The 22279-nt window shown below is 34.0% G+C and overlaps 1 protein-coding gene across 6 annotated transcripts in view; it reads right to left on the bottom strand.

The window, feature by feature from the left end:
* The window catches only part of LOC110996068 (zwei Ig domain protein zig-8), a 140400-nt gene that overhangs the window by 83290 nt on the left and 34831 nt on the right, over positions 1-22279 (bottom strand). For all 6 annotated transcript variants that reach the window (XM_045632585.1, XM_045632584.1, XM_045632583.1 and 3 more), the window contains exon 3: positions 11188-11354. In XM_045632585.1, coding sequence (XP_045488541.1) covers positions 11188-11354 — 167 coding nt within the window. The remainder of the gene's footprint in view (positions 1-11187; positions 11355-22279) is intronic.

Genomic DNA, 22279 nt, shown 5'->3' on the forward strand with positions numbered 1-22279 from the left:
GTAATCAATCGTAAATGGCGGAGTTCAATGAACGTGATAATGAGGTCATATCTGAGGTGAGCATTGAGATGGAATGCAGCAAGACGCGTCACGGCACCAGGCGGCAGTCGATTGATTCCCGACCCGATTGCGGTTTAATTACAGCGACCGGCCCTCTCGACCCCTCGCACTGTTTGCTCGCAATATAATTGGACTTTTCAAGGTTTGAAATGAGTAGATACTTTAAGGTTTTATAAGTATTGAAGCAGTAAAAAGAGATCTTTACTATTATCAAAAAGAAGTTCCAGAACAGAACTTTAGATCTTTCTACGAATATTGGAATTTCGTAATGATTTGAAGGGAGTAATTATTGAACACACTAACCGGCCAAGCGAGACAATGAGTATTGCTTGAGTTCATTCAATTCTTTACTCAATGGCGCCTAAAATAAAATGTTTTGACACGATTTATACGAGAACATTCTTAATGGATTTTGATCTTCTTAGGGATGATTAATTGTCATTAGGTAATTTATTGAAGGTGCCAGCTTAAAATTCTTTGTGTGAGAGAGCTTTTATGACTACTTTTAGGGTTCTGTGAGACCGTTTTTGCTTGTTTAAAGTTATGCAATTTTGTCGATATAAAATGTAGAACGAAGTGACATCGTTCATCAATCATCCGGTGTCTACGACGTAGCGCAGTGTTTGCTTCGAGCGTGCTGCGAACATTGATTAAATATCGGACTAAATGTACCTCGAATAGGACTGTATTATAAAAACAACGATGGAATTTCATCATTTTATCAAGTTTCTACTATGGTTAGTGACACTTTTACAGTATTAGTTTGTTATTTTAAGCTATTGCATAGATTTTATCGCAGGTATTGAGCGCGGCGACCGAATCAAGAAATTCCGTAACGAAAATAACCTAACACACTATGACTTAATAAAGGTGCGCCCAATATGCATTAGAGCAGAACAGAACGCACACTGCGTGTCACATCTCTCTGACGAGATCGGTAACGTTAACTTAACGTAAGCGCGGCCGGTACGCGTTAGGCACGAGACAGACTTTATAGGCTTGTTAGTCTGAGTCTGGTAGATTGAATTAATGTCAATGAAAAAAAAAATACTGCATAAATAAAAAATAAATAAACAATTATGATTGCATAGGTTGATAAAAAACGCTATGCAATAGCTTTATCGCGGCAGTCCCCGGGTGCCATAAGTTTATTTATTTTTTTATGTATTATATTTTAACATAATTTTATAAGACTCAATTTTAAAATTAAATCGCAAACCGCATGGAGTAAGGGTGCAGGGTGTAGGGTTCTAAGCACCATTTCAGTAAAAAAGAAATTAGAGATACATTAGGTCCCTCACGCACAGTACTGTAATTATTTTAATTCCTTGCGTAAGGAGATATGTTGGTCTTCGTGAAATCGTACGTCTAGTGACGACGCCTACGCAAGAGGGAGAAGGTGACTCGTTTTAGTGTTGTCCTAGAATCGGCATGGAAGCCGGTAGAGCGCACGTTCCGGAACTAACACTTGTTGATTATTTTGGCTAAACAATAAGTGCTTTCAAAAGAAAAACAAGTGTAACTAAATCTCTTTATATTGGTGAGGTTCCTAACAAAAAATCAACGCCGGATTATATGGCTGCATTGACCAATCAAACAAAAATTTTGGAAAATGTTCAAATTTGCCCTCATTGTCCACAATGACTGTGAATCTGATTATGAAATATTTCGCGTATGTACCTGAAAAGAAAACGATGAACTTTTCAACGTTGAAGCACACGCAGTCAAATAATGAAAATATATATATCGGCCCATGTACTGGAAAACAATTAAGTGTGCAGAATACGATCTCCAGTCCAAAAATATAAACAATAATATCAAATTATTGATGACGAATTCTACACTGACTGTACCTACTGACCCTATGACACCTACTCGTCTACTATTTTGGGATATTGTTTCTCTTAAAGGAATTGTAACCATGTTCAAAAAAAACGAGTTCAATCCCGTCATAATGAAGCAGCAATCTCATACTTTTATTTGAAAATCTCTTAATCCAGTAATTTTAACTTGACTGCGTGCTGCTGCTACTTCTTGCGATTTTAACCCAGATAAAATCATAACAATAAAATCATGTTGTTTTTTATAAGTGATAACTTAAATAAATATTTTAATAATTAAATTTACAATACTTACAATTTTCTTAACCTACATAGTAAAAATTATTAAAACTAATGAAAACAATTTTAAACCACATTTTTTTACAATTCAAATTTGCAAATAATTTCGTTCTTTTCTTTAAGTAATGTGGTAAGTGTATAGCTATTAATAACATAATTGTCAATCTATACTATATATTATATATATAATATTATAAAGAGGAAAGGTTTGATTTTTTGTTTGTTTGTATGAATTGAATAGGCTCCGAAACTACTTGGCAGATTTGAAAAATTCTTTCACTGTTGGAAAGCTACATCATTCCTGAGTGACATAGGCTATATTTCATTTTCAAAAAAAAATAGGCATCCTTACTAAAATTACGATAACATTAACATTTGTTTATTATTTGATACAATTCTAACAGATGGCGCTGAGTTAAAGGTAGTTTAGTTTAGGTCCGTGTCGTGGTACCAACGTTTCACATAAGTTCTCCTACGGTTTCCCTTGATTAATTTACTACTATGTAATATAACAAAAACCTTAGCCACAGCAACGCTTGGCCGAGTCTGCTAGTAATTAATAAATTGAGTCGTTTTAGATGGCAAATTGAATGTAGCAAGATTCTTCGGCAAGTTAACAACATCAAAGCAAAGAATTAGTTACAAGTATTATTCAAATAATTATTTTGAAAGAACCCTGTTTGAATTGAGACCCGTGATGTTGCCAAATTTAGGCCAAAAAATGTTGAAAATAAACTAAGTTATTTGGCGGTGCTTTCGAGCGAGTTGAAAAGTGGATCAGAGCCTTCTCGACGAGGGATAAATAAAACATTCACTTTTATAAACAAGTACAATTTGTGGAAACAGAAGGGTACGCGTTACGCACGTATTTTCCAAATGGACAGCTGAATACGATTGGGCATCACCATCTCGCGTCTGCGAATTTGTTAAGATTCTATGATCAATAGGTAGAGAAATAGCAGTTGGCAAATTGCAAACAACATATTATATAGTATTTATTATGTATATAATATGTGTGTATGTATTTGTTATTTAGAATAGTATTTCATTTTTAAGGATATTTTTATTTATCATTTGTGTTACATATGATAGGACATAAAATAATCTTATATTTAGAACCAAGTAATGCTCGTTTATTAAATTAAATTAGAGATAACCCATACGTACTGTTGCAATAAATCTGTGGACGCGATACTCGTGTACGGCTCATTATCGGTGAAAACGTGAGTTGAATCTGCAAAGTCGCGGCTTCGATGGGAATATTTTTTAACAAATGAAACAAAGAGATGAAAGAAACAATGGTGAGCCGCTATCTTCCGAACGCCGACTCACAATTGAAAGGGTTCGTTTTGTTTCATTATCGGCTAATGGAAAACAACGGTTTGTGATATTATTAATTGTACGATAAATAAGACTACGATGTAGAAACGGTGTCGGTTAACATGGCCACTAAATATATTTTATCCCTATCGAATTACGCTTCAAAGATACGATTGAAATATTAGAAACTATAGTAAAGTTTTTCAGAATCCAGCTAGAGAGTACCTCTATGAAATAAATAAAACGTGGGAAGACCACAAAAGTGATTGGATACATTTTTATGGTTTCTTGGGAGAAATGGATCAATAACAGATCTAAATGAAAAGTTCAGAAGGATACTGCAGAATACAAAAGTAACGTAAATAACAATAATTATCATTCACTAAGAGTATAATAACAAAACTAAAACTCATGGATATGTGTGTAAGTATATCTAAAATCTCTTTAATATGAAATATACTGTATGTATGTGTAATATATAAAATGACTGAATCCAAAAGTTTGTGCAAACCTAAATATCTGGAGTATTTGATCTAAAATATTAATTATCTCGTATTTGTAGCATTGTCGGCCATTTATCAGCTGCGGTGGCGCGGTGAAGGGTACATTTGCCGATTTGCCGGCAGATTTACGGCGTCTGCCCTTCGCTGCGATGTCTGCTACCTTCATTGACGGAGGTAAAGCCGCGCTAACACGCACTGATCTTCGAAGGTCCTTCATCTGTATTTATTTTATGTTTTCTCACCATTTCTATGGCTAAAGGCATTAGTTAATAATAATATATTATGTTTTATTTTGATTCTAAAATGTATATTGTAAAACATTATAAATGTTTTCGTCAAATTATAAAATGTAAAGGTGTTGAACAGTGAGTTCACGGTTTTCGTTAGTAAATAGGTTGTATAGAATAAAATAATACAATACAACATACAATAGTTTACATAAACCTACACATTAAGTGCAGGACAAATTGGGGCATTTTTAGATATCCGAACCCTACTGTGTAAACAAGTGAAATACGAGGCATCGTAACTCAGCAAATTGAATTATAACAAAGGAAATTCGATGAAAGGAAAACACACTAGTAGTGCGTGTATGAACAAAATAAGTAACTTTACAACGGGGACAGCACACAACGTCGTAGCACTCATTTAAAACAATTTGTATCTATGCAAATTTTCTCTTACTTTGTAACGGTATTGCAAAATGCCATCAATTAAGCATTAAGCATATTTAAAACTAAAAAAGTTTTAGTTTCTTATAACCTGTCTGTCTTAATATATGGTGTCATGTATTGATAAACCTATATAAATCTTAATAGACGAAAACTTGTTCTATTGTTACTGTACATATATGTATGTGTTATTCTACATAATATATTATTGTGATATTATCAGATTTTCTAATCATTAATGAACTCCTAACTAATGAATTGAATTGAACTGAGTTAGTTTTTCCATGCTGGCAACTCTGGTAAAAATCTTTTAATTATAAAACTTTACGAAACTGAATCTTAAAAGTTATTATCTATGATGAGTTTAAAGTTTTTAATTAAACTTCCTGAAATTGGATTGAGAGGTACCACAATGAGGGCAGGTGATTCACTTTGCAAGTTCTTTGATTTTGTGATCTTGAAAAGACTGCCACAAACTCTTACAATACAAATTGAAGATATTATGTATTGTACTTTTTTATATGATAACAACTGTCTGTCATTCAGAAATCGATAACAAAAGAGTAATCTTACTCGTCCTCCGTAGATAATCTACATAATATATTTTTAACTCAGAGCTCTTCTTATGTACCGTTCACATTAATGTACTCTTCTAAATAGTGTACTCAATCTGGCATGGAAGAATGCTCTTGACCATCGTTCTATAACAAATTATTATATTATAAACAATTATAGAGATTCAATCGATTGCAATTATCAAACGAGCCAAAGATATTTTCGTTATTTAATCAATGACAAGCCACGTTTAAATACTTGTAAACAAACTTCAATGTTTTACCAAAATTTAAAAGAGGAAAAAGTTTGGAAAGGAAGGATGATTCAATAAAGCATTCCATTAACAAAAATAACACCAAAGGAAGGCGAATTAGAACCCGAGCGTAATAAAGTTGAAATGAAAGCTGTTTTATAAGCCGCTTAGCACAGTCTTCTACGGTCGGCGGTGGCCTATGCCTCGTATGTACAGTCATTGTGGTTTTTCAGCCCTTTTTAAAGGTAAGACGAGAAAGGAACTCGGTAAACATAAAATTAAATTAAAGTAGCCCACTCAGTATTATTGAAGTATTTGAATCTGAACATATTTTACAATTTAAGAGAAGCTTAGCGTTATTCCTTTCCTACTATTTTTTTTATTTTACTAGCTACGAATTAGCAATATTAAAAGAAGTAGGTAATGAGTGAAAATCTCCCTTTTCCATGTAATCACATAAAAAAACTGCCACTAGCCTAACTCAATGGCATTTTTTTCAGTTCATACGTCGCGGACAAAGGGTCTTTATCTAAAGATAATGATCTTATTTCTTCGACTCGTTGGTTCACAAGGGCGTAACAAGACACTGCTTACATGTTTTAGCCTTTATCTCGACTTTATGGTGCTAATCTCTTTTCGCAAACATATACGACTGCCTTTTATCACAGCCCGTTTTATTAACACGAATCCGAAATCCGAATATTTATTCGAAAACGATTGAACTTCTAAGAGACATCTTACATGTAAATTCCACATAGAGTTGAATCTTTTAACTCGGCGACTCGAAGCGAAAGTATTAAAGAAAACAACAATAAAGTCGAATTCCGCGTGCGCCGATAAATCATTCTCGTCTCAAGTTATTGTAATCTCAGCGCATTCAATAAAACCCATAAACGACTTGTCTGTTTGTCGCACGCAACTTTCGCCTTTATTGGCTTAGTTATAAAACTGATGACAGATCGAAACGAATTGCTGCTTGGAAAAATCTCCGTAATTGTGTTTTCATTGAATTAGCATGAATCGAGAATTTTATTTGACTTATATTTGTATTTAAAATGTTTGTTCGGCTCCTTTTTGTTGCCAGAAAGATTGGCGATTTGCCTTTTGTTTTCAAAATTTTTTAAATTGTGTTTTATTGGTTAGGTGGGCTTTTAATTCTAAAGGTCTTATATTGTTGATGTTAAAAAAAACAAATCACCAAAGAGACAGCCAGAAGCGTTTGCTGTAAACATTGGCAAACTTTCGCCAAATCGGCTGAAAAGGCTTAGTAAAGTTTCAGTGGAATTTTCTACGATGTTTATTTACAATAAACAGCAAAAACGCTATTTTGGAGAGCGGCCAGCTCGCTACTCGTACCGATCGCGTTGCAAACCGAATGAACTGCATTCGATTTACACAAACTCAACCGCCAAACGATTTATCAATGATTTCTGGTCAACCGTGTTGCGAGTCTCTGCCTCTGATATTTACCTATCATGTTCATGTAAGCGCGTCGCTGGAGTATTTTAAATTTTAATAATATAGCAGCAATTTATGAGTGTTCGCCAGACAATTGCATCAGGATCAGTGATTTTTTTATTATTATAAGTCCTTTTTTGTCCCTAACGCAATACTCAAATTTTTTGCCGTCAGTCATGAGGCTAATAAACAGTTACAGAGCACAACTGAGGTTCAAAGGCTTTATTACCTCTTGAGACCAAACTTGAGTAATGATAAAATAAAAATATTCTAGAAATATCGGCTTTCAGTTTGAATACTTATTTCGTACAAGAAAATGTTATTTTGACAGATTGAGTCTAATCTTAGTTAAAATGTAATAAAAGTTAGACGTAAAGCTGACAACTGTCGAGGGTGCTTCAGGCTACAGCGGAACACGATAGACCAAATTATTTCCCTGCAGTGCTCAATAAAACTTAATTCCCAAACAATACAATGAGGGGAGGGGGAGACATAACTCGGAACGGTTATGGTAATGTCATTGCACAACTTTGTTTGCAGAGGCCAATGTAGGATCGCTAGTCAAAAAGCAGTTTAAATACATTTTTAACTTTATTAAGGCCATTCAAACTTTTCATTGTAATCAAAATATTGGCCATTAGTGTGGACAAATGTCGCTTTTTTATACATAAAAATGTTTTACAAACACATAATATATAATGTGTATCTAAATAAACAAAAATGACATCTATCATCATTTACCCGTGCAGCTCTATTTATTCTAATGCAGACTATTTACATACAAATTGTTTACTGCAAAAAAAATAAAGCGTCACAAATTTTTACTACAATAGAAAGAAAAGTCGTAATAATACAAATCGGTAACCGCAACATCTAACACGTTTGCTGCTTTAAAGAGACGAATGAAAATTAACCTTTTGTAATATCATTACTCGGTTCGCAGCGCCGGGGTTAACGAGTTAACTTGCGCTGTATAATTAAAAATAATAAATCATCTTTATCACTTGCCTAAGAACACCTTTGCGAGCCCCCAAATCATACACGGAAGCATAATATTATTATGTCTTGTATAAATATTTACTTAACGCTTGAAGATATAATGAAATTTGGCCTTTATGTCATTTACGTTTTTGCTATCATAATTGTTATATTGGTTGTTTGAACTTTAATGTAATTTAACACACATTAACTTATTAACCTTTCAACAATAAGGTACCTGGTACGTTTCCTATGTTTCCATCTATCTGCAATCAAAATCTATATCAATAAATCTATAATCGAAGTAGTAGATTTGAAAAATAGAATACTAGCAATAGAAACAAACCCAATAAACCAAATTGTAAAAAAACCATTAGAACAAAGCCCGACACGTTTGTGTAGTGGAACGAGAGCATTAGCCACAAAAGCAGGCGGGTAAACAGGCTCTCATGAATATTCACTGGGTGATTACCATCAACAAATGCCTCCGTGTAAGAACTCCAGTCTCAAATCATTATACGAGTTTACGTCACAGCGCCCGCGACCTTACCTTCATTTATTTTCACTGCGCTCTGAATCTCAGCTAATCACTTATACCATGCTGATGGAAATGATTTTAAATAGATCTTATGTTATTGCCCTTAAATACAAAAAATAATTTTGAAGTAAATGCTGAGAGCTTAAAAGATAAAATATAAAAATAAGTTTCTGTTTATGAGTCTGTCGTCACAAATAAAGTTCGCCAGCTTTAAGTTGGAGGGTCTGGTCCGCTCTGAGCCAGTTCAGCCAAACTAACTGTTACTAAATTAAAAAAACAAAATATTATTTCAGTTGACGAGAGATTGTGAAATAACGTTAGTAGTTAGACTTAACATGGAATATAAACGAAAATATATTATATGTCAAAACTCAAACCGATAATACTGTTTTTTTAACAAAACCACAAACAGACACTTTATAACTTAGACTATCTAATAAAAGCACACTTTGGATAGTTCTTAACAATACTAAAAACTCAATTTATAGCGTCTCTGATGCTGCTGTTCTAAGCTGCGAACTTAAAGTCGATTCAGCACGTGTTCAGAGACAAAAACATTAGAGACGAGAAACCCTTTGGCGTTGCCTGCTGAATCACGTACCACTCCATCAACGCCATTATTTCACGCACAAAACACCCACTTCAGCCGGGATGCGTTTAGACATCTCGGTGCTAAGTGCCACTGTCGGAATTCAAATTACTCCTCGCTATTGTGAATTTACCAAAGCAAAGTATGCATTCTCCATTTAAAATAATTATGATACCAATCAAGTTGTATCAAGTACCACAATTATATTTTCAATAGACTTAGACAGTTGAGAAGTGCTTTCTGTTTTTGTTTAATTTCAAAATATTTTAAACTAGCGACCCGCCCCGGCTTCGCACGGGTGCAATGCTGATACTAAATACACTACAGAAAATCTGTGAACGTTGTATATAAAAATGTGGGTTATCCATAAGAGATAGACATATACCATCATGGACTTTTCTGTAGACCTTTTCAATGTGTACAGTACTTAGTTCATTATTTTGATAAAACTCGTAGGGTTCAGCCTGCGTTCGCAATGTGAGCGGAAAAAAATGTAATTATTTACAACATCACATTAGAAACCTCAAAAATAACAGTACTTCTCCACTATTTAATGGATGTTTTTATACATATAAACCTTCTTCTTGAATAACTCTATCTATTTAAAAAAAACCGCATCAATATCCGTTGCGTAATTTTAAAGATTTAAGCATACAAAGGGACATAGGGACAGAGAAAGCGACTTTGTTTTATACATATTATGTATAAAACAAAGTCGCTTTCACATAGATGAAGATGAAGATCACATAAAGTATACTTCTTGAATTCCTGTGTTTTAAAAAGACTTTACCTAGAATAAATCCAATGTTTCTTAGCTCATTAAAGCTAGGTCTACGCTCCGTTCTGTGAATTTTTATTTTCTGTTACGTTGTGCCGCACTGAGTTTCTCATGTGGAAAATAGTTTCTTTACTCCACAAATGAGGTGGCGAGGTGAACATAGCGCTCTACAAAAATTTTAATAACAAGTTCAAATATTGTGAGCGAGCTTCCTACTGCCTCCACTCGTCACTCCAACCACTCCGCCGCTTTCACAAAAACTATGATGGAGTTGTTTTGTTTTTTAATTGCGGTGTGTTTGCGAAATTGACACGATTATATTCGCTCGAGATTTATTATGTTAACCTACATTTTTTATATCTTGAGTGCTTGACATACATTTTATTTTGATAAAAGTTACCAGCTAAAGAACTTTTTAATTACTTTCGCAATGAATAGCTACAATTTTTCACGTTTTGTTATGCTATACTGATGCGAACCACGGACTTTAGAAATATAAACCTGCAGACCTGGTCAAAGACTAAAACTTACTCATCTACTAAATACCTAGTAACTAAAGGTTTTACAGATATTTTTATTATTATAAAATTTTACTAAGTGAATATTAACAGAGTTTAAAACACCTTTAAAACTGTATAGATAGGCTCATTGAATGTGTATGATATACAAGTACGAACGAACGAACGACAAGAAGCAAAGTCGTTTTAAGAACATAGAGCTCAAAACAGAAAAGCAAAAGAGCAATTGGCATGTTATTATCTTAATTCGAGTTCATTCCGAGCATGGTAACATAAACTGTTAATACGACGAAATAACTTACGAGTTCGGAGCTGGCTTGCCAAACTCTTGCTCAAAGTGAGAGGCGAATGCCAATTTTTTTGTGGAAGTGGGTCACCTATTGTTGCAGCGGTTTATTGCATTCCTAGTTTATGGAGCAGCGGTGACTGAAACATATTGCCATCTATGTCGATTTTATACCTATTGTAAATCATTCGCATTTTCATAGTTTTACGAGGCTTCCCGCTTTATAATGAATATTCAAATTTACGTGGATATTAATCAAAATAATAGCAAATTTAATTATATCGTGTAGTTTTTAAATGTAGTATTTACAAACACACGTAAATATTAAATTTAAACCCATTTTGCGTTTCATATAATTGGTTTCAACCAAAGTATAACTATTGAAGTAGACTCAACAAAGACCTTTCGTCTTCAAAATAGGATTGTATCAAGGTCCCAAAGGGTTTCCTTTTCGCTACAATATGGTTACTGTCATGTTTGTAGGTTCGGTAATCTGTGTTTCCAGAGGAAAACTATTTTTCTGAAACAACTTATGAAAAAATTTTTTTATTAGTACTTACCGTTCTATTCCCAAGATTTCTGACACGGCAGCTGAGGTAGGCGGATTTCCCGACGAGAGCCGTTACGTTCCTCGGCGTGGCAGCGTCAAAAGATGGCGCCAGTCGTGCGCTTCCGGCTGCCGGCAAAGAGTTTATTGACCCCGCACCGCCAGCTACGTCGCACGCTCCTGAAAATTGCCAAATCCACTTACCATTTGACGAATTGACTGTTAAAACACTTAAGCGTACTTATATAAGGGTTATTTTTCTATCAATTCGCCAAACGCAAAATTGTATACATTTTTTTATATTCGATCGGTCGACGATGAGACGGAAGGATTTTTATGATTACATTTTTCCGATCCGACAATTTAATAGCTACTTATACATTAAAATTGGATGTCTTCTTCCAATATGGCTGTCCTATTGACCTTCAACTTTGCTATAATAGCCCCTGACGCAAAAAGTTTGACGTTGTCTGTTGGTGTGTTATTTTGAACTAATTTGACTTTGATGTTATTTAATGTTAGGTAAAATAAAATACGTTTATTTTGGAACATAAGATCATCATCCCTACGTATCGGCAAAGAAGACAGAGGGTGAAGGCCGAGAGAAAAAGCCGGCGTTAAAAACTCTCGGTACTCTTTTTAAAAAAGCAAATCATCAAACAATTCTACAATATTTAAAACAAATATAGCAAATTAATTAGAAGTAGCCTGCCCAGCACTAGTCCCAAGTAACGCTATTGATCCGACATTGATAATAATGACTATGAAAGTACCTTTACCGCAGACTACCAAATAGTCTGTTCGACTTTGACCAATCAAATAACCCACTAGTGTTATTATCAAAAACAGCCATATTTTTCGTAAATGTGAACAGCTAACATGAATAAATGTATAACTAAGAGTTCGGACACCTCTCTATCGAATTTTTCGCAATTAAAACAGATTAAACAGTTATGATTAATTTTAAAGAGAGCATTGTTAAGTGCCAACCTCGTACCTAAACCGCTGTTTTTTATTTTTATTTTCAAACCAAATTTAATAGCAAATAGGCCTCGAATGCATTTATTTATTTAGAGAGCACTTAAGCAATTCACTATTCCGTGGAAATATTGCTTTATTGTTTACTATTCGTACTAGTAGGGGAGCCCAAGAGGGGATTTCGGGATTTACTCAAGCGCGGCAGATTAATATACAGGGGGATACCTTGTACCCGGTTAAGTACCTCCACCAAATATGAGGCTCATATATAAGGCCGCCCGTGAAGGATACAGGATCAGATTAGTAAAAAAAATTGATCATCAGACATTCTCGAGCGCGTCAGATTAAGGTAGTGTGAGTTAATCACATCCTAAAAAGTGTATATTCCACTAATCTGACAATTTGAGAGTGACGTAAAGAGAGGGGAGGGCAGCAAAGTTGTTAAAAAAAACGTCATCTTGACATTCTCGAGCGTAGCTAATTTTTTTTTATTTTGAATGAAATAATTCAAGAATATTGAAAAATATATAATCTGACGATTTCCGCAAGCCGAAATAACAAAATTTCGTCGATAAAGTTCGTGCGATAAACGCGTGCAGCTGCGTGATGCCTACATTTCCCTCAAAATTAGATTTCATGTGAATTTGAACCGATTAGGACCGATAGATTTTGAGAAATTTTGAAAAATCTAAAAAAATAACAATTTGTTTTTTTGAAAGTGTTTTTTTGCAATAACTTTTAAACGGCTTTATCCATCAACTTCAAAAATCTAATCCACCTTTAAGCTTGAAAAACGACGTCGATCGCCACCAAACTGGTAAAAATCGGTTGATTCGTTCGAGAGATATCGTGAACGAAAGAAAACCGAAAAAAGTGTTTCTATCACATAACTTCGACATTTCATATAGGATTATCGTTTTTGATGAAATTAAATAATTAGAGCTTAAAAAATGCGTCGATCACCGTCAATCGCGGGAAAATTGCTTGATCCATTCAAAAGTTATTGGGGTTTGAAAATTTCAAAAATAGTGTTCTATGAAACTTCTATCAGACTTTCGAGCTGGGAGAACTCAAATGCATAGAAATATTATTTCTTTGAACTCAGCGAGCTCAGAAGTACAATTTTAAGCGCCCAGGAATGGAATTGCAGGGATGGCCTTTAGGGTGAACCGTTTTTCTAATATTTTTTTTGTCAGATCAGGCAAATCCCTCTAGATAATCGTCAGATTATGAGACAGTACGTTTAGAATATAAATCTGAACCATATATATCTTAATCTGACGCGCTCGAGTATTTCAAAATGGCGAATTTTTTTTGCACATTATAATAATGGCTGCGAGTTTGCGTCTGATCGAAATCGTCAGATTATTGAATGAGAGCTTTTTTTTTGGTGCACTTAACACCCCCTTAGAAAACCTGACGCGCTCGATTAAATTTTTTTTTTCATTTTTAACCCTTACGTACAACCACCCCCATCATGCAAATGATCAGATTAACATACGTACATTATTAAAAATACGTAGGACATTGATGCTATCAATATCTGACGCGCTCGAGTATGTCCATGCAACAGTTTTTTTTTACATATTTAAACATCTATAGCCGCTTTCCCCACCGATGAAAAGGTATATATCATATAACATTTTTTTCTTCTTATCATCTAAGCTTTGCAACCCAATAGGTCTCCACGACGCTCGAGTAAATCCCCATTTAGCATCGTGGGCTCCCCTACCATACTATATTTGTTTTACACGAATTCTTAAATCATTATTAAATATTTCATATTCTAAAAAGAGGGTTAAAGTCTGCCATAAACTCCTGACAGCATTAATCATAAAACGTTTATCTTGGTGATATTTTCCTTCTTCTTTCAATTATTAATAAGTTTAAATAATTAAGCGTAAATGGCTCAATAATTGGAACAAACATCCTTACTTCGTCTCAGAAACTTTCTTACTAAGAAAAGTTATAAGTCACCAAAGACAATTAAATTAAAGTTCATTTGATTATGGCTATGTACGTTGTATGTATTTCTCGCATGTCTTCCTTTGACACGCATGTGAAAGATGTTACGAAATTAACAATCTGATATCTGTGTATGTATTTTATGAAGCCATGTCTAGTGTAACGCCTTATTCATAAAAACTCAATCAATGTTATTGCACTATTTTAACTAAAGTAGTACCAACGCTTTGATGAAAAGCAACAGAAGAATGCTTTTTAACCGAACACGTAAATACAGTCTAATAAGACTCATTTAGTTTTTATAAATTCTTATAGTTTACATGTAGCGAGATGACTTTAAATATTAGGTTAATAATTAGTGAATGCACTCGTTATGTATGTGTAAATATTAACTTATATATTTGAAGAGCTCTGCTACTTACGATATCAATCATAGCAATAGTTATTTCTCAAGAGTCCGACGATGTTAACACAATAATAGGTCATTATACGTTGAATATCCGCAATTGTGTGAACATACAGACGGCACTTTAGTCGTACTTAGCATTTACAATTAAGTGCTGGTCTGAGTTGACGCAAGTGACTCTTATCTCGGCCATTTCAAAGCTAATTTCATAAATTGCTCTTTGAGAACATGCATCTTGAATTATTAATACAGGATCTTAATGTTATGATCGCAAAATTGTTTAGCTGTGTTAAAGCAAATCCTTAATTACTTTACATAACCTGATTTTGCAACCCTATTGTCCCTTAGCTAACTCAACTCTATCGCATACACTAGATGTATACGCACCAATATGTTCCAACTGTAACAATAAGGCTTCGAAACCTTCCATCTCGAAAATGGTTTTACTAATATTTGTTTTCTTTTATGTTATATTAATACAACGAGAAAGCAAAGCAAATATTTAAGATCGCCTATCCCGCTTGGGATGATAATTTAAAGAATAATAATATAAACCTCCTTAGTGGACCTCTAAGTTAAATGGATTGTTATAAATTATGTTGCTGCAGATTTGTTGTTACAATAAAATGATGCACTTCATGAGGAGTTGCATTTAGCTAGTTAAAAATGGTATGGATAATCTATTGATTTATTTTAACACATCGAAGCCTCATTAATCATAGGGTTGAGTGGTTACAACCAAACGCTAAGACAAATTGGGTGCACTTAGCCAAGGAAAGTGCGATGCATCGATCATAATTCAATTCAAGGACTATTTCCATTTTCCCTAAAATAGATACAAAGCTTTCAATAAATAATTCTAAGTTCATGGCTGATGTGTGTTGTATTCGATCCTCTATCGTCAAAAGCTAACAAAAATTTCAAACACACACAATAAAAAATAATTTCCTGTATATGTATAATATCTATTTTTTTGGTTTAAAGGTTGCCTTGTAGCTAGAACACAATCATAGTAATTCATATTTTAAGTTCGGTGTACGGCATTATAATTAAGTACGGCGATAATCGTGTGTAAATGCCAAACGGTGGCGTCTTAGTCACACAATGTGCAGACGCGGCGGCAGTGGGCTTAAGCATTAACAATGACAGATGTGCATTGTAAAGTGTAGGAAAGTGCTCATATTAGTCGAGCCATTTGGCTTACTGAAGCGCTAATCCTTATACGTCCCGGGACGTGGAACTTTGCGAATAATTTGTGTTTGAACAGACTTAAGATAATTAAGGATGCTTAAATCTTAGCCAACGAATTCATAATTAGACGTGATTCTTGGTACGTTAGCTCCGCATATAAATGAGGTTATTATTCGCGTTAAGTATCAAGTGAAAAATGTCGTAAATAATGGAGTTTCGTCGAGGAATTCTTTAATTGTCGACAATTTGTTGCAGAAGGGAAACAAAGGCATCGAGGTGTAGGGTGCTTTACTGATGGGTGATGACTCTTGCATGACAAAAATAGAGGGAGTTTGCGCCTATACGCAACACTTAGATGATATTTACATTTATATATAAATTAAATTGAAGCGAAAAAAAATATACGTTGTACAATCATTAGTAAAATTTTAACACATTTTATCAATAATGAATATGTATATATGCTACCTGGGGTAGCATGAATAAAACTTTTAATTTAACAAGACTTAAAAAAAAGTAATATTTTTTTATTTACAGTTCACTTGTCTATGTACGTTTGTTAAAAAGCGTCGCATAAAGCGGAAGAATAATTATCAACTGTTGACATTTTAAAATACAGTTATCATACGCCGCTATTTTGAAAATGCATATTATATTTCATGTCGAATATTCTATGTATATATCAATATATAATATGTATATATTGTTAATAACGAGCACTTTAGTTGAAATGGTGACTTTAGCCGTTGAAGACTTTGTAATACCTATTTACAATTTTCAGTTAAAATAATTTATGGAGAATTGTAGGGAGGTCTACGACTGCGTGATTTATTCTTAATAGCGCCAATTTTCGATCAGTGATATTCCCAAAAAATGACAACGTCTTAACTTAATCAATCCCCGATCAGTGGCCTAGCCATGATGGATGTTCTCTTAATTGGCTACGCGCGGCTCCAATTTTATCAGTTGTCGCAAAAGGGGACTTATTCTCCCCTGCACAGGAACTATTCCGAATGTAGATGACACAAATTAAAGAAAAGACAACGTGTTACACGACAATAGATTTTAGGCTCACAGGCTTAAAGTTGCAGATGTAGCATTTGTGAACGAAAGAGCACATTGACACGAATGAGAGAACAAGAGTGATAAAGTGAGTATGGGAAGTGACGTTCTTAAGAAGGTCATCGAAAAAAACGATTAACCTAGTATACTTCGGCTATAAATCTAAGTAAGGGCGTTTCGGCTTGATTTCATTGTATCGAGTGGATATAAAACCTCGTGAATGAGACAACGTCGTATAAGAACAAAACGTATTTTAATTAACCAGTGTTGTTACAGCTCTCTATGGATATTGTCCTCGGATTGCACATTTTTATCATATTCAGGTGGTCGAAAAGAAAGAAAGGTCCGATGAAAAATATATTGTAATTCATAACGCCTTATCAATAAGCGTGGTGCCAAATTAGCCATTGTCATATTATTACGATGAGGCGGGAGCCTCATAACGCGATTGTTCAATTACGTGGACTATTTATGACGCATTGATCAGTTTCACACCATTTCATTGGAAATGCATTATTCATTAAATATGTTCGTATTAATTTTCAAGTTAAAATATTGAATTTACCTAAATACGTTGCTAAGCTAAATAGCTAACAATTCTTAGATATTGCAGATACATTTTAACAGGTTTCGTGAAGCTCGGGTATTATATTGTGTTTGGTTGGTTGAACGGTTTAACAATACCGAACATGGACACGTGTTGTGTATATAGAGCTCACGTTATAAGTCTGTTGTTAATATCAGTCATCTGTCCGTCTGTTTGTTGTCTAATGGTTAGCAGTGAATCTGTCAGCGAGTCTATTGGCGCAAGCGACCCTAGTCAGCTGTCGACGAGTCACAAATCATACTTCTCGTTTTATTGTTTAAAGATAACGTTACGAAACTAGACAATATTTATGAGTTATCATAGTATCATTTACAAATACTATATGTTTGCAAAACTATTTTTACGCATTGGCTAGATGTTATGCATCAAGATTTGATAGGATTAAAATGATTCTTCCTCCTATTTTAAGTTGTTTTCTTTGACGGCTTTCTTTTATATAAAACAAAGTCGTATTAGTTACACTATTTCTAACTCTAGAATGGTAAAACCAATTTGGCTGAAAATTGGTGGAGAAGTAGCTTATACGTAGAATCAGGAGACGAATATACCATTTTTTATTCTGTTTCGTGTTACGTGACATAAAACGTTGTAAAACAAACCGCACCATAAAAACTAAAAATGTATCTCCTAAAACATTATAAATAAACAAAAGGTGCGTCACTGAAAAGTGTAACCTATGCAATAAATAACCTGATTAAAAGAGAATGATTAAAATACTTGATTTAAAAAAATATATTTAATTGTTATTGTAATAAAAAAACTGAACGTAATAAAATACAAAGTTCTCTGGGTTAGCTAGTTAAATATAAAGTAAAATTCGAGGCTAAGAACTTCTAAGATTTTTAAAAATATCTTTAGTTTTTGTTGGAATAAACTTGGTAAACATTTGGAAGCGACGTGTTTTTTGTTGAATCCCTTTTTATTTGGCTTAACAAAGCGAAGGAAAACTTTAAAAACTAGGATTAAATTGAGTCTAACAGGAGTTTAGCAAAGGTGTTTCCCAATGCTATCCCGATGCGAGGAATAAATAAACTGACTTCGTCTAAATAAAACTTTTAAAACAGAAAATACGAAAATTGGTTATTTTACTTCCACATTCGATGCGATATTGCAGGAAATCAGGCGAATTGCTGCTGTAACAATTTCTCTTTTTTTCAACACGCTACATAACTGTTAAATTTTATTTATTCCGAAACCGTATATAAATAAAGATAAATTTCTTTAAAAGTTATCGATTCGCCAGAGACGATTGATTGATAAAAATCGTACTTGAATATAGTAATAGCGGTAAATAATGTTGCGGCAAATGGGTGGTTCCGTGTAAATGTGAACATAACATTTCAATCAGGGCGCACGGTGAGGCGTGTTCGCGTAATGGACTATTGTGCACGAATCACGAAAGATATTATTATGATGTTATTATAAAAGATTTTCACATGTTCATTATCAGTTTATTGACTTGAAATAGCACGGGGTTCATCCTTTATAAGCCATAGTAAGGTAGAAAAGACAACGTAGAAGAGTCACAAGAAAAATAAAAGAGCAAAGTTCATTAGAAGCGGCTTTGACAGGCCCAAAGCCGGATTCTAACTTGAGCACGATTCGAAATACGAGTGTGTCGTATCGATCTTTAAATTTCAGGAAATATCATTTAAATGTCAGCAACATTTTTAATGTCAATTTCAAATGTAGCAGAAAATTCGCATTTTATACTTCAGATTTTCAGATGTGTTAAACTAGACAGTATATACATTTGCGAAATATTCGGAACGTCGTTCTGCATAATGATGCAAAAAAAGAATACTCGGTGAAATGTAATTATGAAAAAGTCCCAGTCATATCCACATCAGCAACACGCGGGGTGTAAGGGATTAGTTAACAGGCAATTAAACATTTATTTCTAGAGATAATGAACCGCGGCCGCCCACTTGACAATGATGGATGCGTCGTACCCGCCTGAATGCACGGCCCGATGCGTTTCAGGAGATACAGGATACATGATACAGGATTTTATACATAATTTAAAAAATAGGCTTTTAGAATAGTACGTATTGTCCCTGGTTCCTGTTAAACTTGAAAGTTATATAAAGGTTTAAATTTGTATGAATAGAAAGTTGAAATAGAATAATAACTAAAAAACTAAACGTATAATTTAAAAATTTAGCGATGTTTTTAAAATGTATTAAAATGGATAATGAATAAAATTGTTTGAATAAATTTAAAATACAAGTGTGTGTGTTACTTGAATCGAATGACCTTCAATATTATTTCGTTTTTATACCAAAGGCTTAAAAATAATAAAAAGAATTGAACATTTTTAACAACACATCAAAAGCGTAATTACATTTCATGATACATTTATTCTGTATCAATAGGATTCGTTGGCATTCTTTGTAATTTGGTTTATTTTTTGACAAGCTTATGGTCGTTTACCTTCGGTCTTTTTCATTAAAATTAAGTAATGGCGAATTCAAAAAAATGCTTAAGAAAAACTTATTTGCACAGTAGATTTCGCATTATTTCGTCTGGTTTTCTTTGTTGTTTGTTTTAAATTCATCGCAACACACTTCTTCGGCTTTGTCAAGGTGAAATGCCAATCAGTTATTATACCTTAATTTGCGTCATACGTTATATTTATAGTACAACACTTGTAAGCTTTTCACGCAAGTATTTAAATTAAACTGGTTAACACTAAACATAGCATGTGACTGAGTTAAAATTAAAAATACTGTGCACTAATGACTCTCGATCAGGCGATGTTCGGGAACCTAATTAAAAAACAACGAGACGCTTTAAATAGAAAATATTTCCTTAATTAATTACAGCTTTGCTATTATTTATTATTGTATTTGTTGTTTACACACAATTTTTATTAAATACAACACATTTTCGGAAAAACATGGTTCTCTTTTTTTTTTCTTAGTTCTCTCGTTGGAATTCAAAAACCAGTTCGCTTAATAACCAGGTAAACACTAGTGAGATTAATAAATCTTCCATTCAGAGTAATATCCTGCGTCTTCCCTCCTCTTACCTCCCCGTGGAGCTAACTCAATACGTGCTGGGATCCAAAATCATTGCCGATGCAAATTGTCAGGAAGCTACCTCTGAAGATTACTTAGCTTCCATAATAAAATTCTTCAGTTACTCTTTGTCCTTGAATCTATGAAATACAGAAATAATCAAGGTTTCGCTTTGGAGATTTACATTGAAAAGTGAACTTGAAGCCATAAAAAGTTAAATGGCATGATAAACAAACAAAGTTGTCCGCGACAGCAGTGCGCGGAGACCTTCCCACAATCTCATACTAATATAACTTGGGCCGTAATTCCTGCGGATTCGCATACGGATGTAAATTTCAATTGCGTTGCAAGCTGAGTAAAACAACAAATCATTTCAGACTTTATTAGGTCAAGTTAAAGTGCATTTTCACTCGTCGCCGAAGACTGCAGCAACCGTTGTCGGAAGGAAATTCAGCAGCGTATTAATGTCTAACTGCAGACAAAAGCGGCTCAGTTGTTGTAATGAGACGGTGTGCGATTATTAAGTTCTTGTGTGAATAAAATTGTTCATACAATTTACTAAGCAGTTTCAGAATAACTCGGTGTTACGTTTCATTGCGACTCACTTTACACCTCAAAGTGAGCTTCGTAGCGCTAACATTTATTCTTCTCGCTTATGCATTTATATTAAACAAACGTGAAGGGCAATTTACGGAAAACTAAGTATTCAGGTATTTTTCAAAATACGGGTTTCACAAAATTAGACAGGAACAGAAAGCCATTAGAGGAACAAAACTAATATGAAAGTGTAAAGCGGGCGCTGATATTAAGTTATTATAGATGGGGAAACTTCTCCAAACTGGCCTGGCTTTACTATCTATAAATTAATATGAGATTTACACAATTACTGTGTGGCTTAGTAGAAGGCGTATTCTCTGCTTGGAATAAAACCAAGGTTTGCCAAGCAGAGGAGGAGGGTTCAGCAACTTAACTGCTTTTCCAATATTTCATACACGTTTGGTTTGTAAAAATAAATTACCTAGTTTTATCGATGGATGCACAATTACAACTTTCTTAGACGCTTAGGACCAACATCATAAGATCGGAAAGTGTGAGACTTCGTGCTCCTTGATTAAAAATAAAACTTTATTGGTTTTTTATTCATTCTTATAAAGATATAATAACATACTAATATGTACTAAATAAGTTAATTTCTATCTATTTAAATATAAGTTCACACTTGCAATAAAAATCAGTGGCGATCAATAAACAGATGGAATCAAAAATAAATCAGTAATTATATAAAGTATTTACGTCAAAGAGTGGCTCTCAATGCGGGTAATAAAAGGCTCAAAGGACCTCATCTACATAGGTAAATTGGGATGCCGGAATTTCTCCGTAACAGCCTTAACTATGTGCTAACTGATTTTCGCCTAAATCTCGTTTCAGCCGTTCAATTTGAGGTGGATAAGAGTAAGCTTTCAATGGAATTATTCTATTTATCCAATTTTATATTTACATTAAATAGACCAACATTAAAATAATATATGCGACGCATGGCTCTTATTTTGCAGTGTGTGCTATACTTAGAAGCAGGAGTGATTGACGGTCGCATTGTGAGGATTTGAATTAATCCCTTTAAAGCGGTCACTGGACGTAACTCGTGGTCATATGTCAGTTAATTTGTATCATGTCGACTAATTGCTAGAGAAACGATCTTAGACCCCGAACCAATGTTCAAGAAACTGTATACATGCCTTGAAGGCTTTCATAGAAGCCTTCCGAATTCAAACGTTGGTAACGTTTTCAAACCGAGACAAGGCGATGAATTACTAGGTTTAATACCCATACTACTATAACAAGGTTGCAATGTGGGTCGAAGTACTGAATTGCTGAC

Source organism: Pieris rapae, chromosome 20, assembly GCF_905147795.1.
Source record: "Pieris rapae chromosome 20, ilPieRapa1.1, whole genome shotgun sequence".
Lineage (NCBI taxonomy): Eukaryota > Metazoa > Arthropoda > Insecta > Lepidoptera > Pieridae > Pieris > Pieris rapae.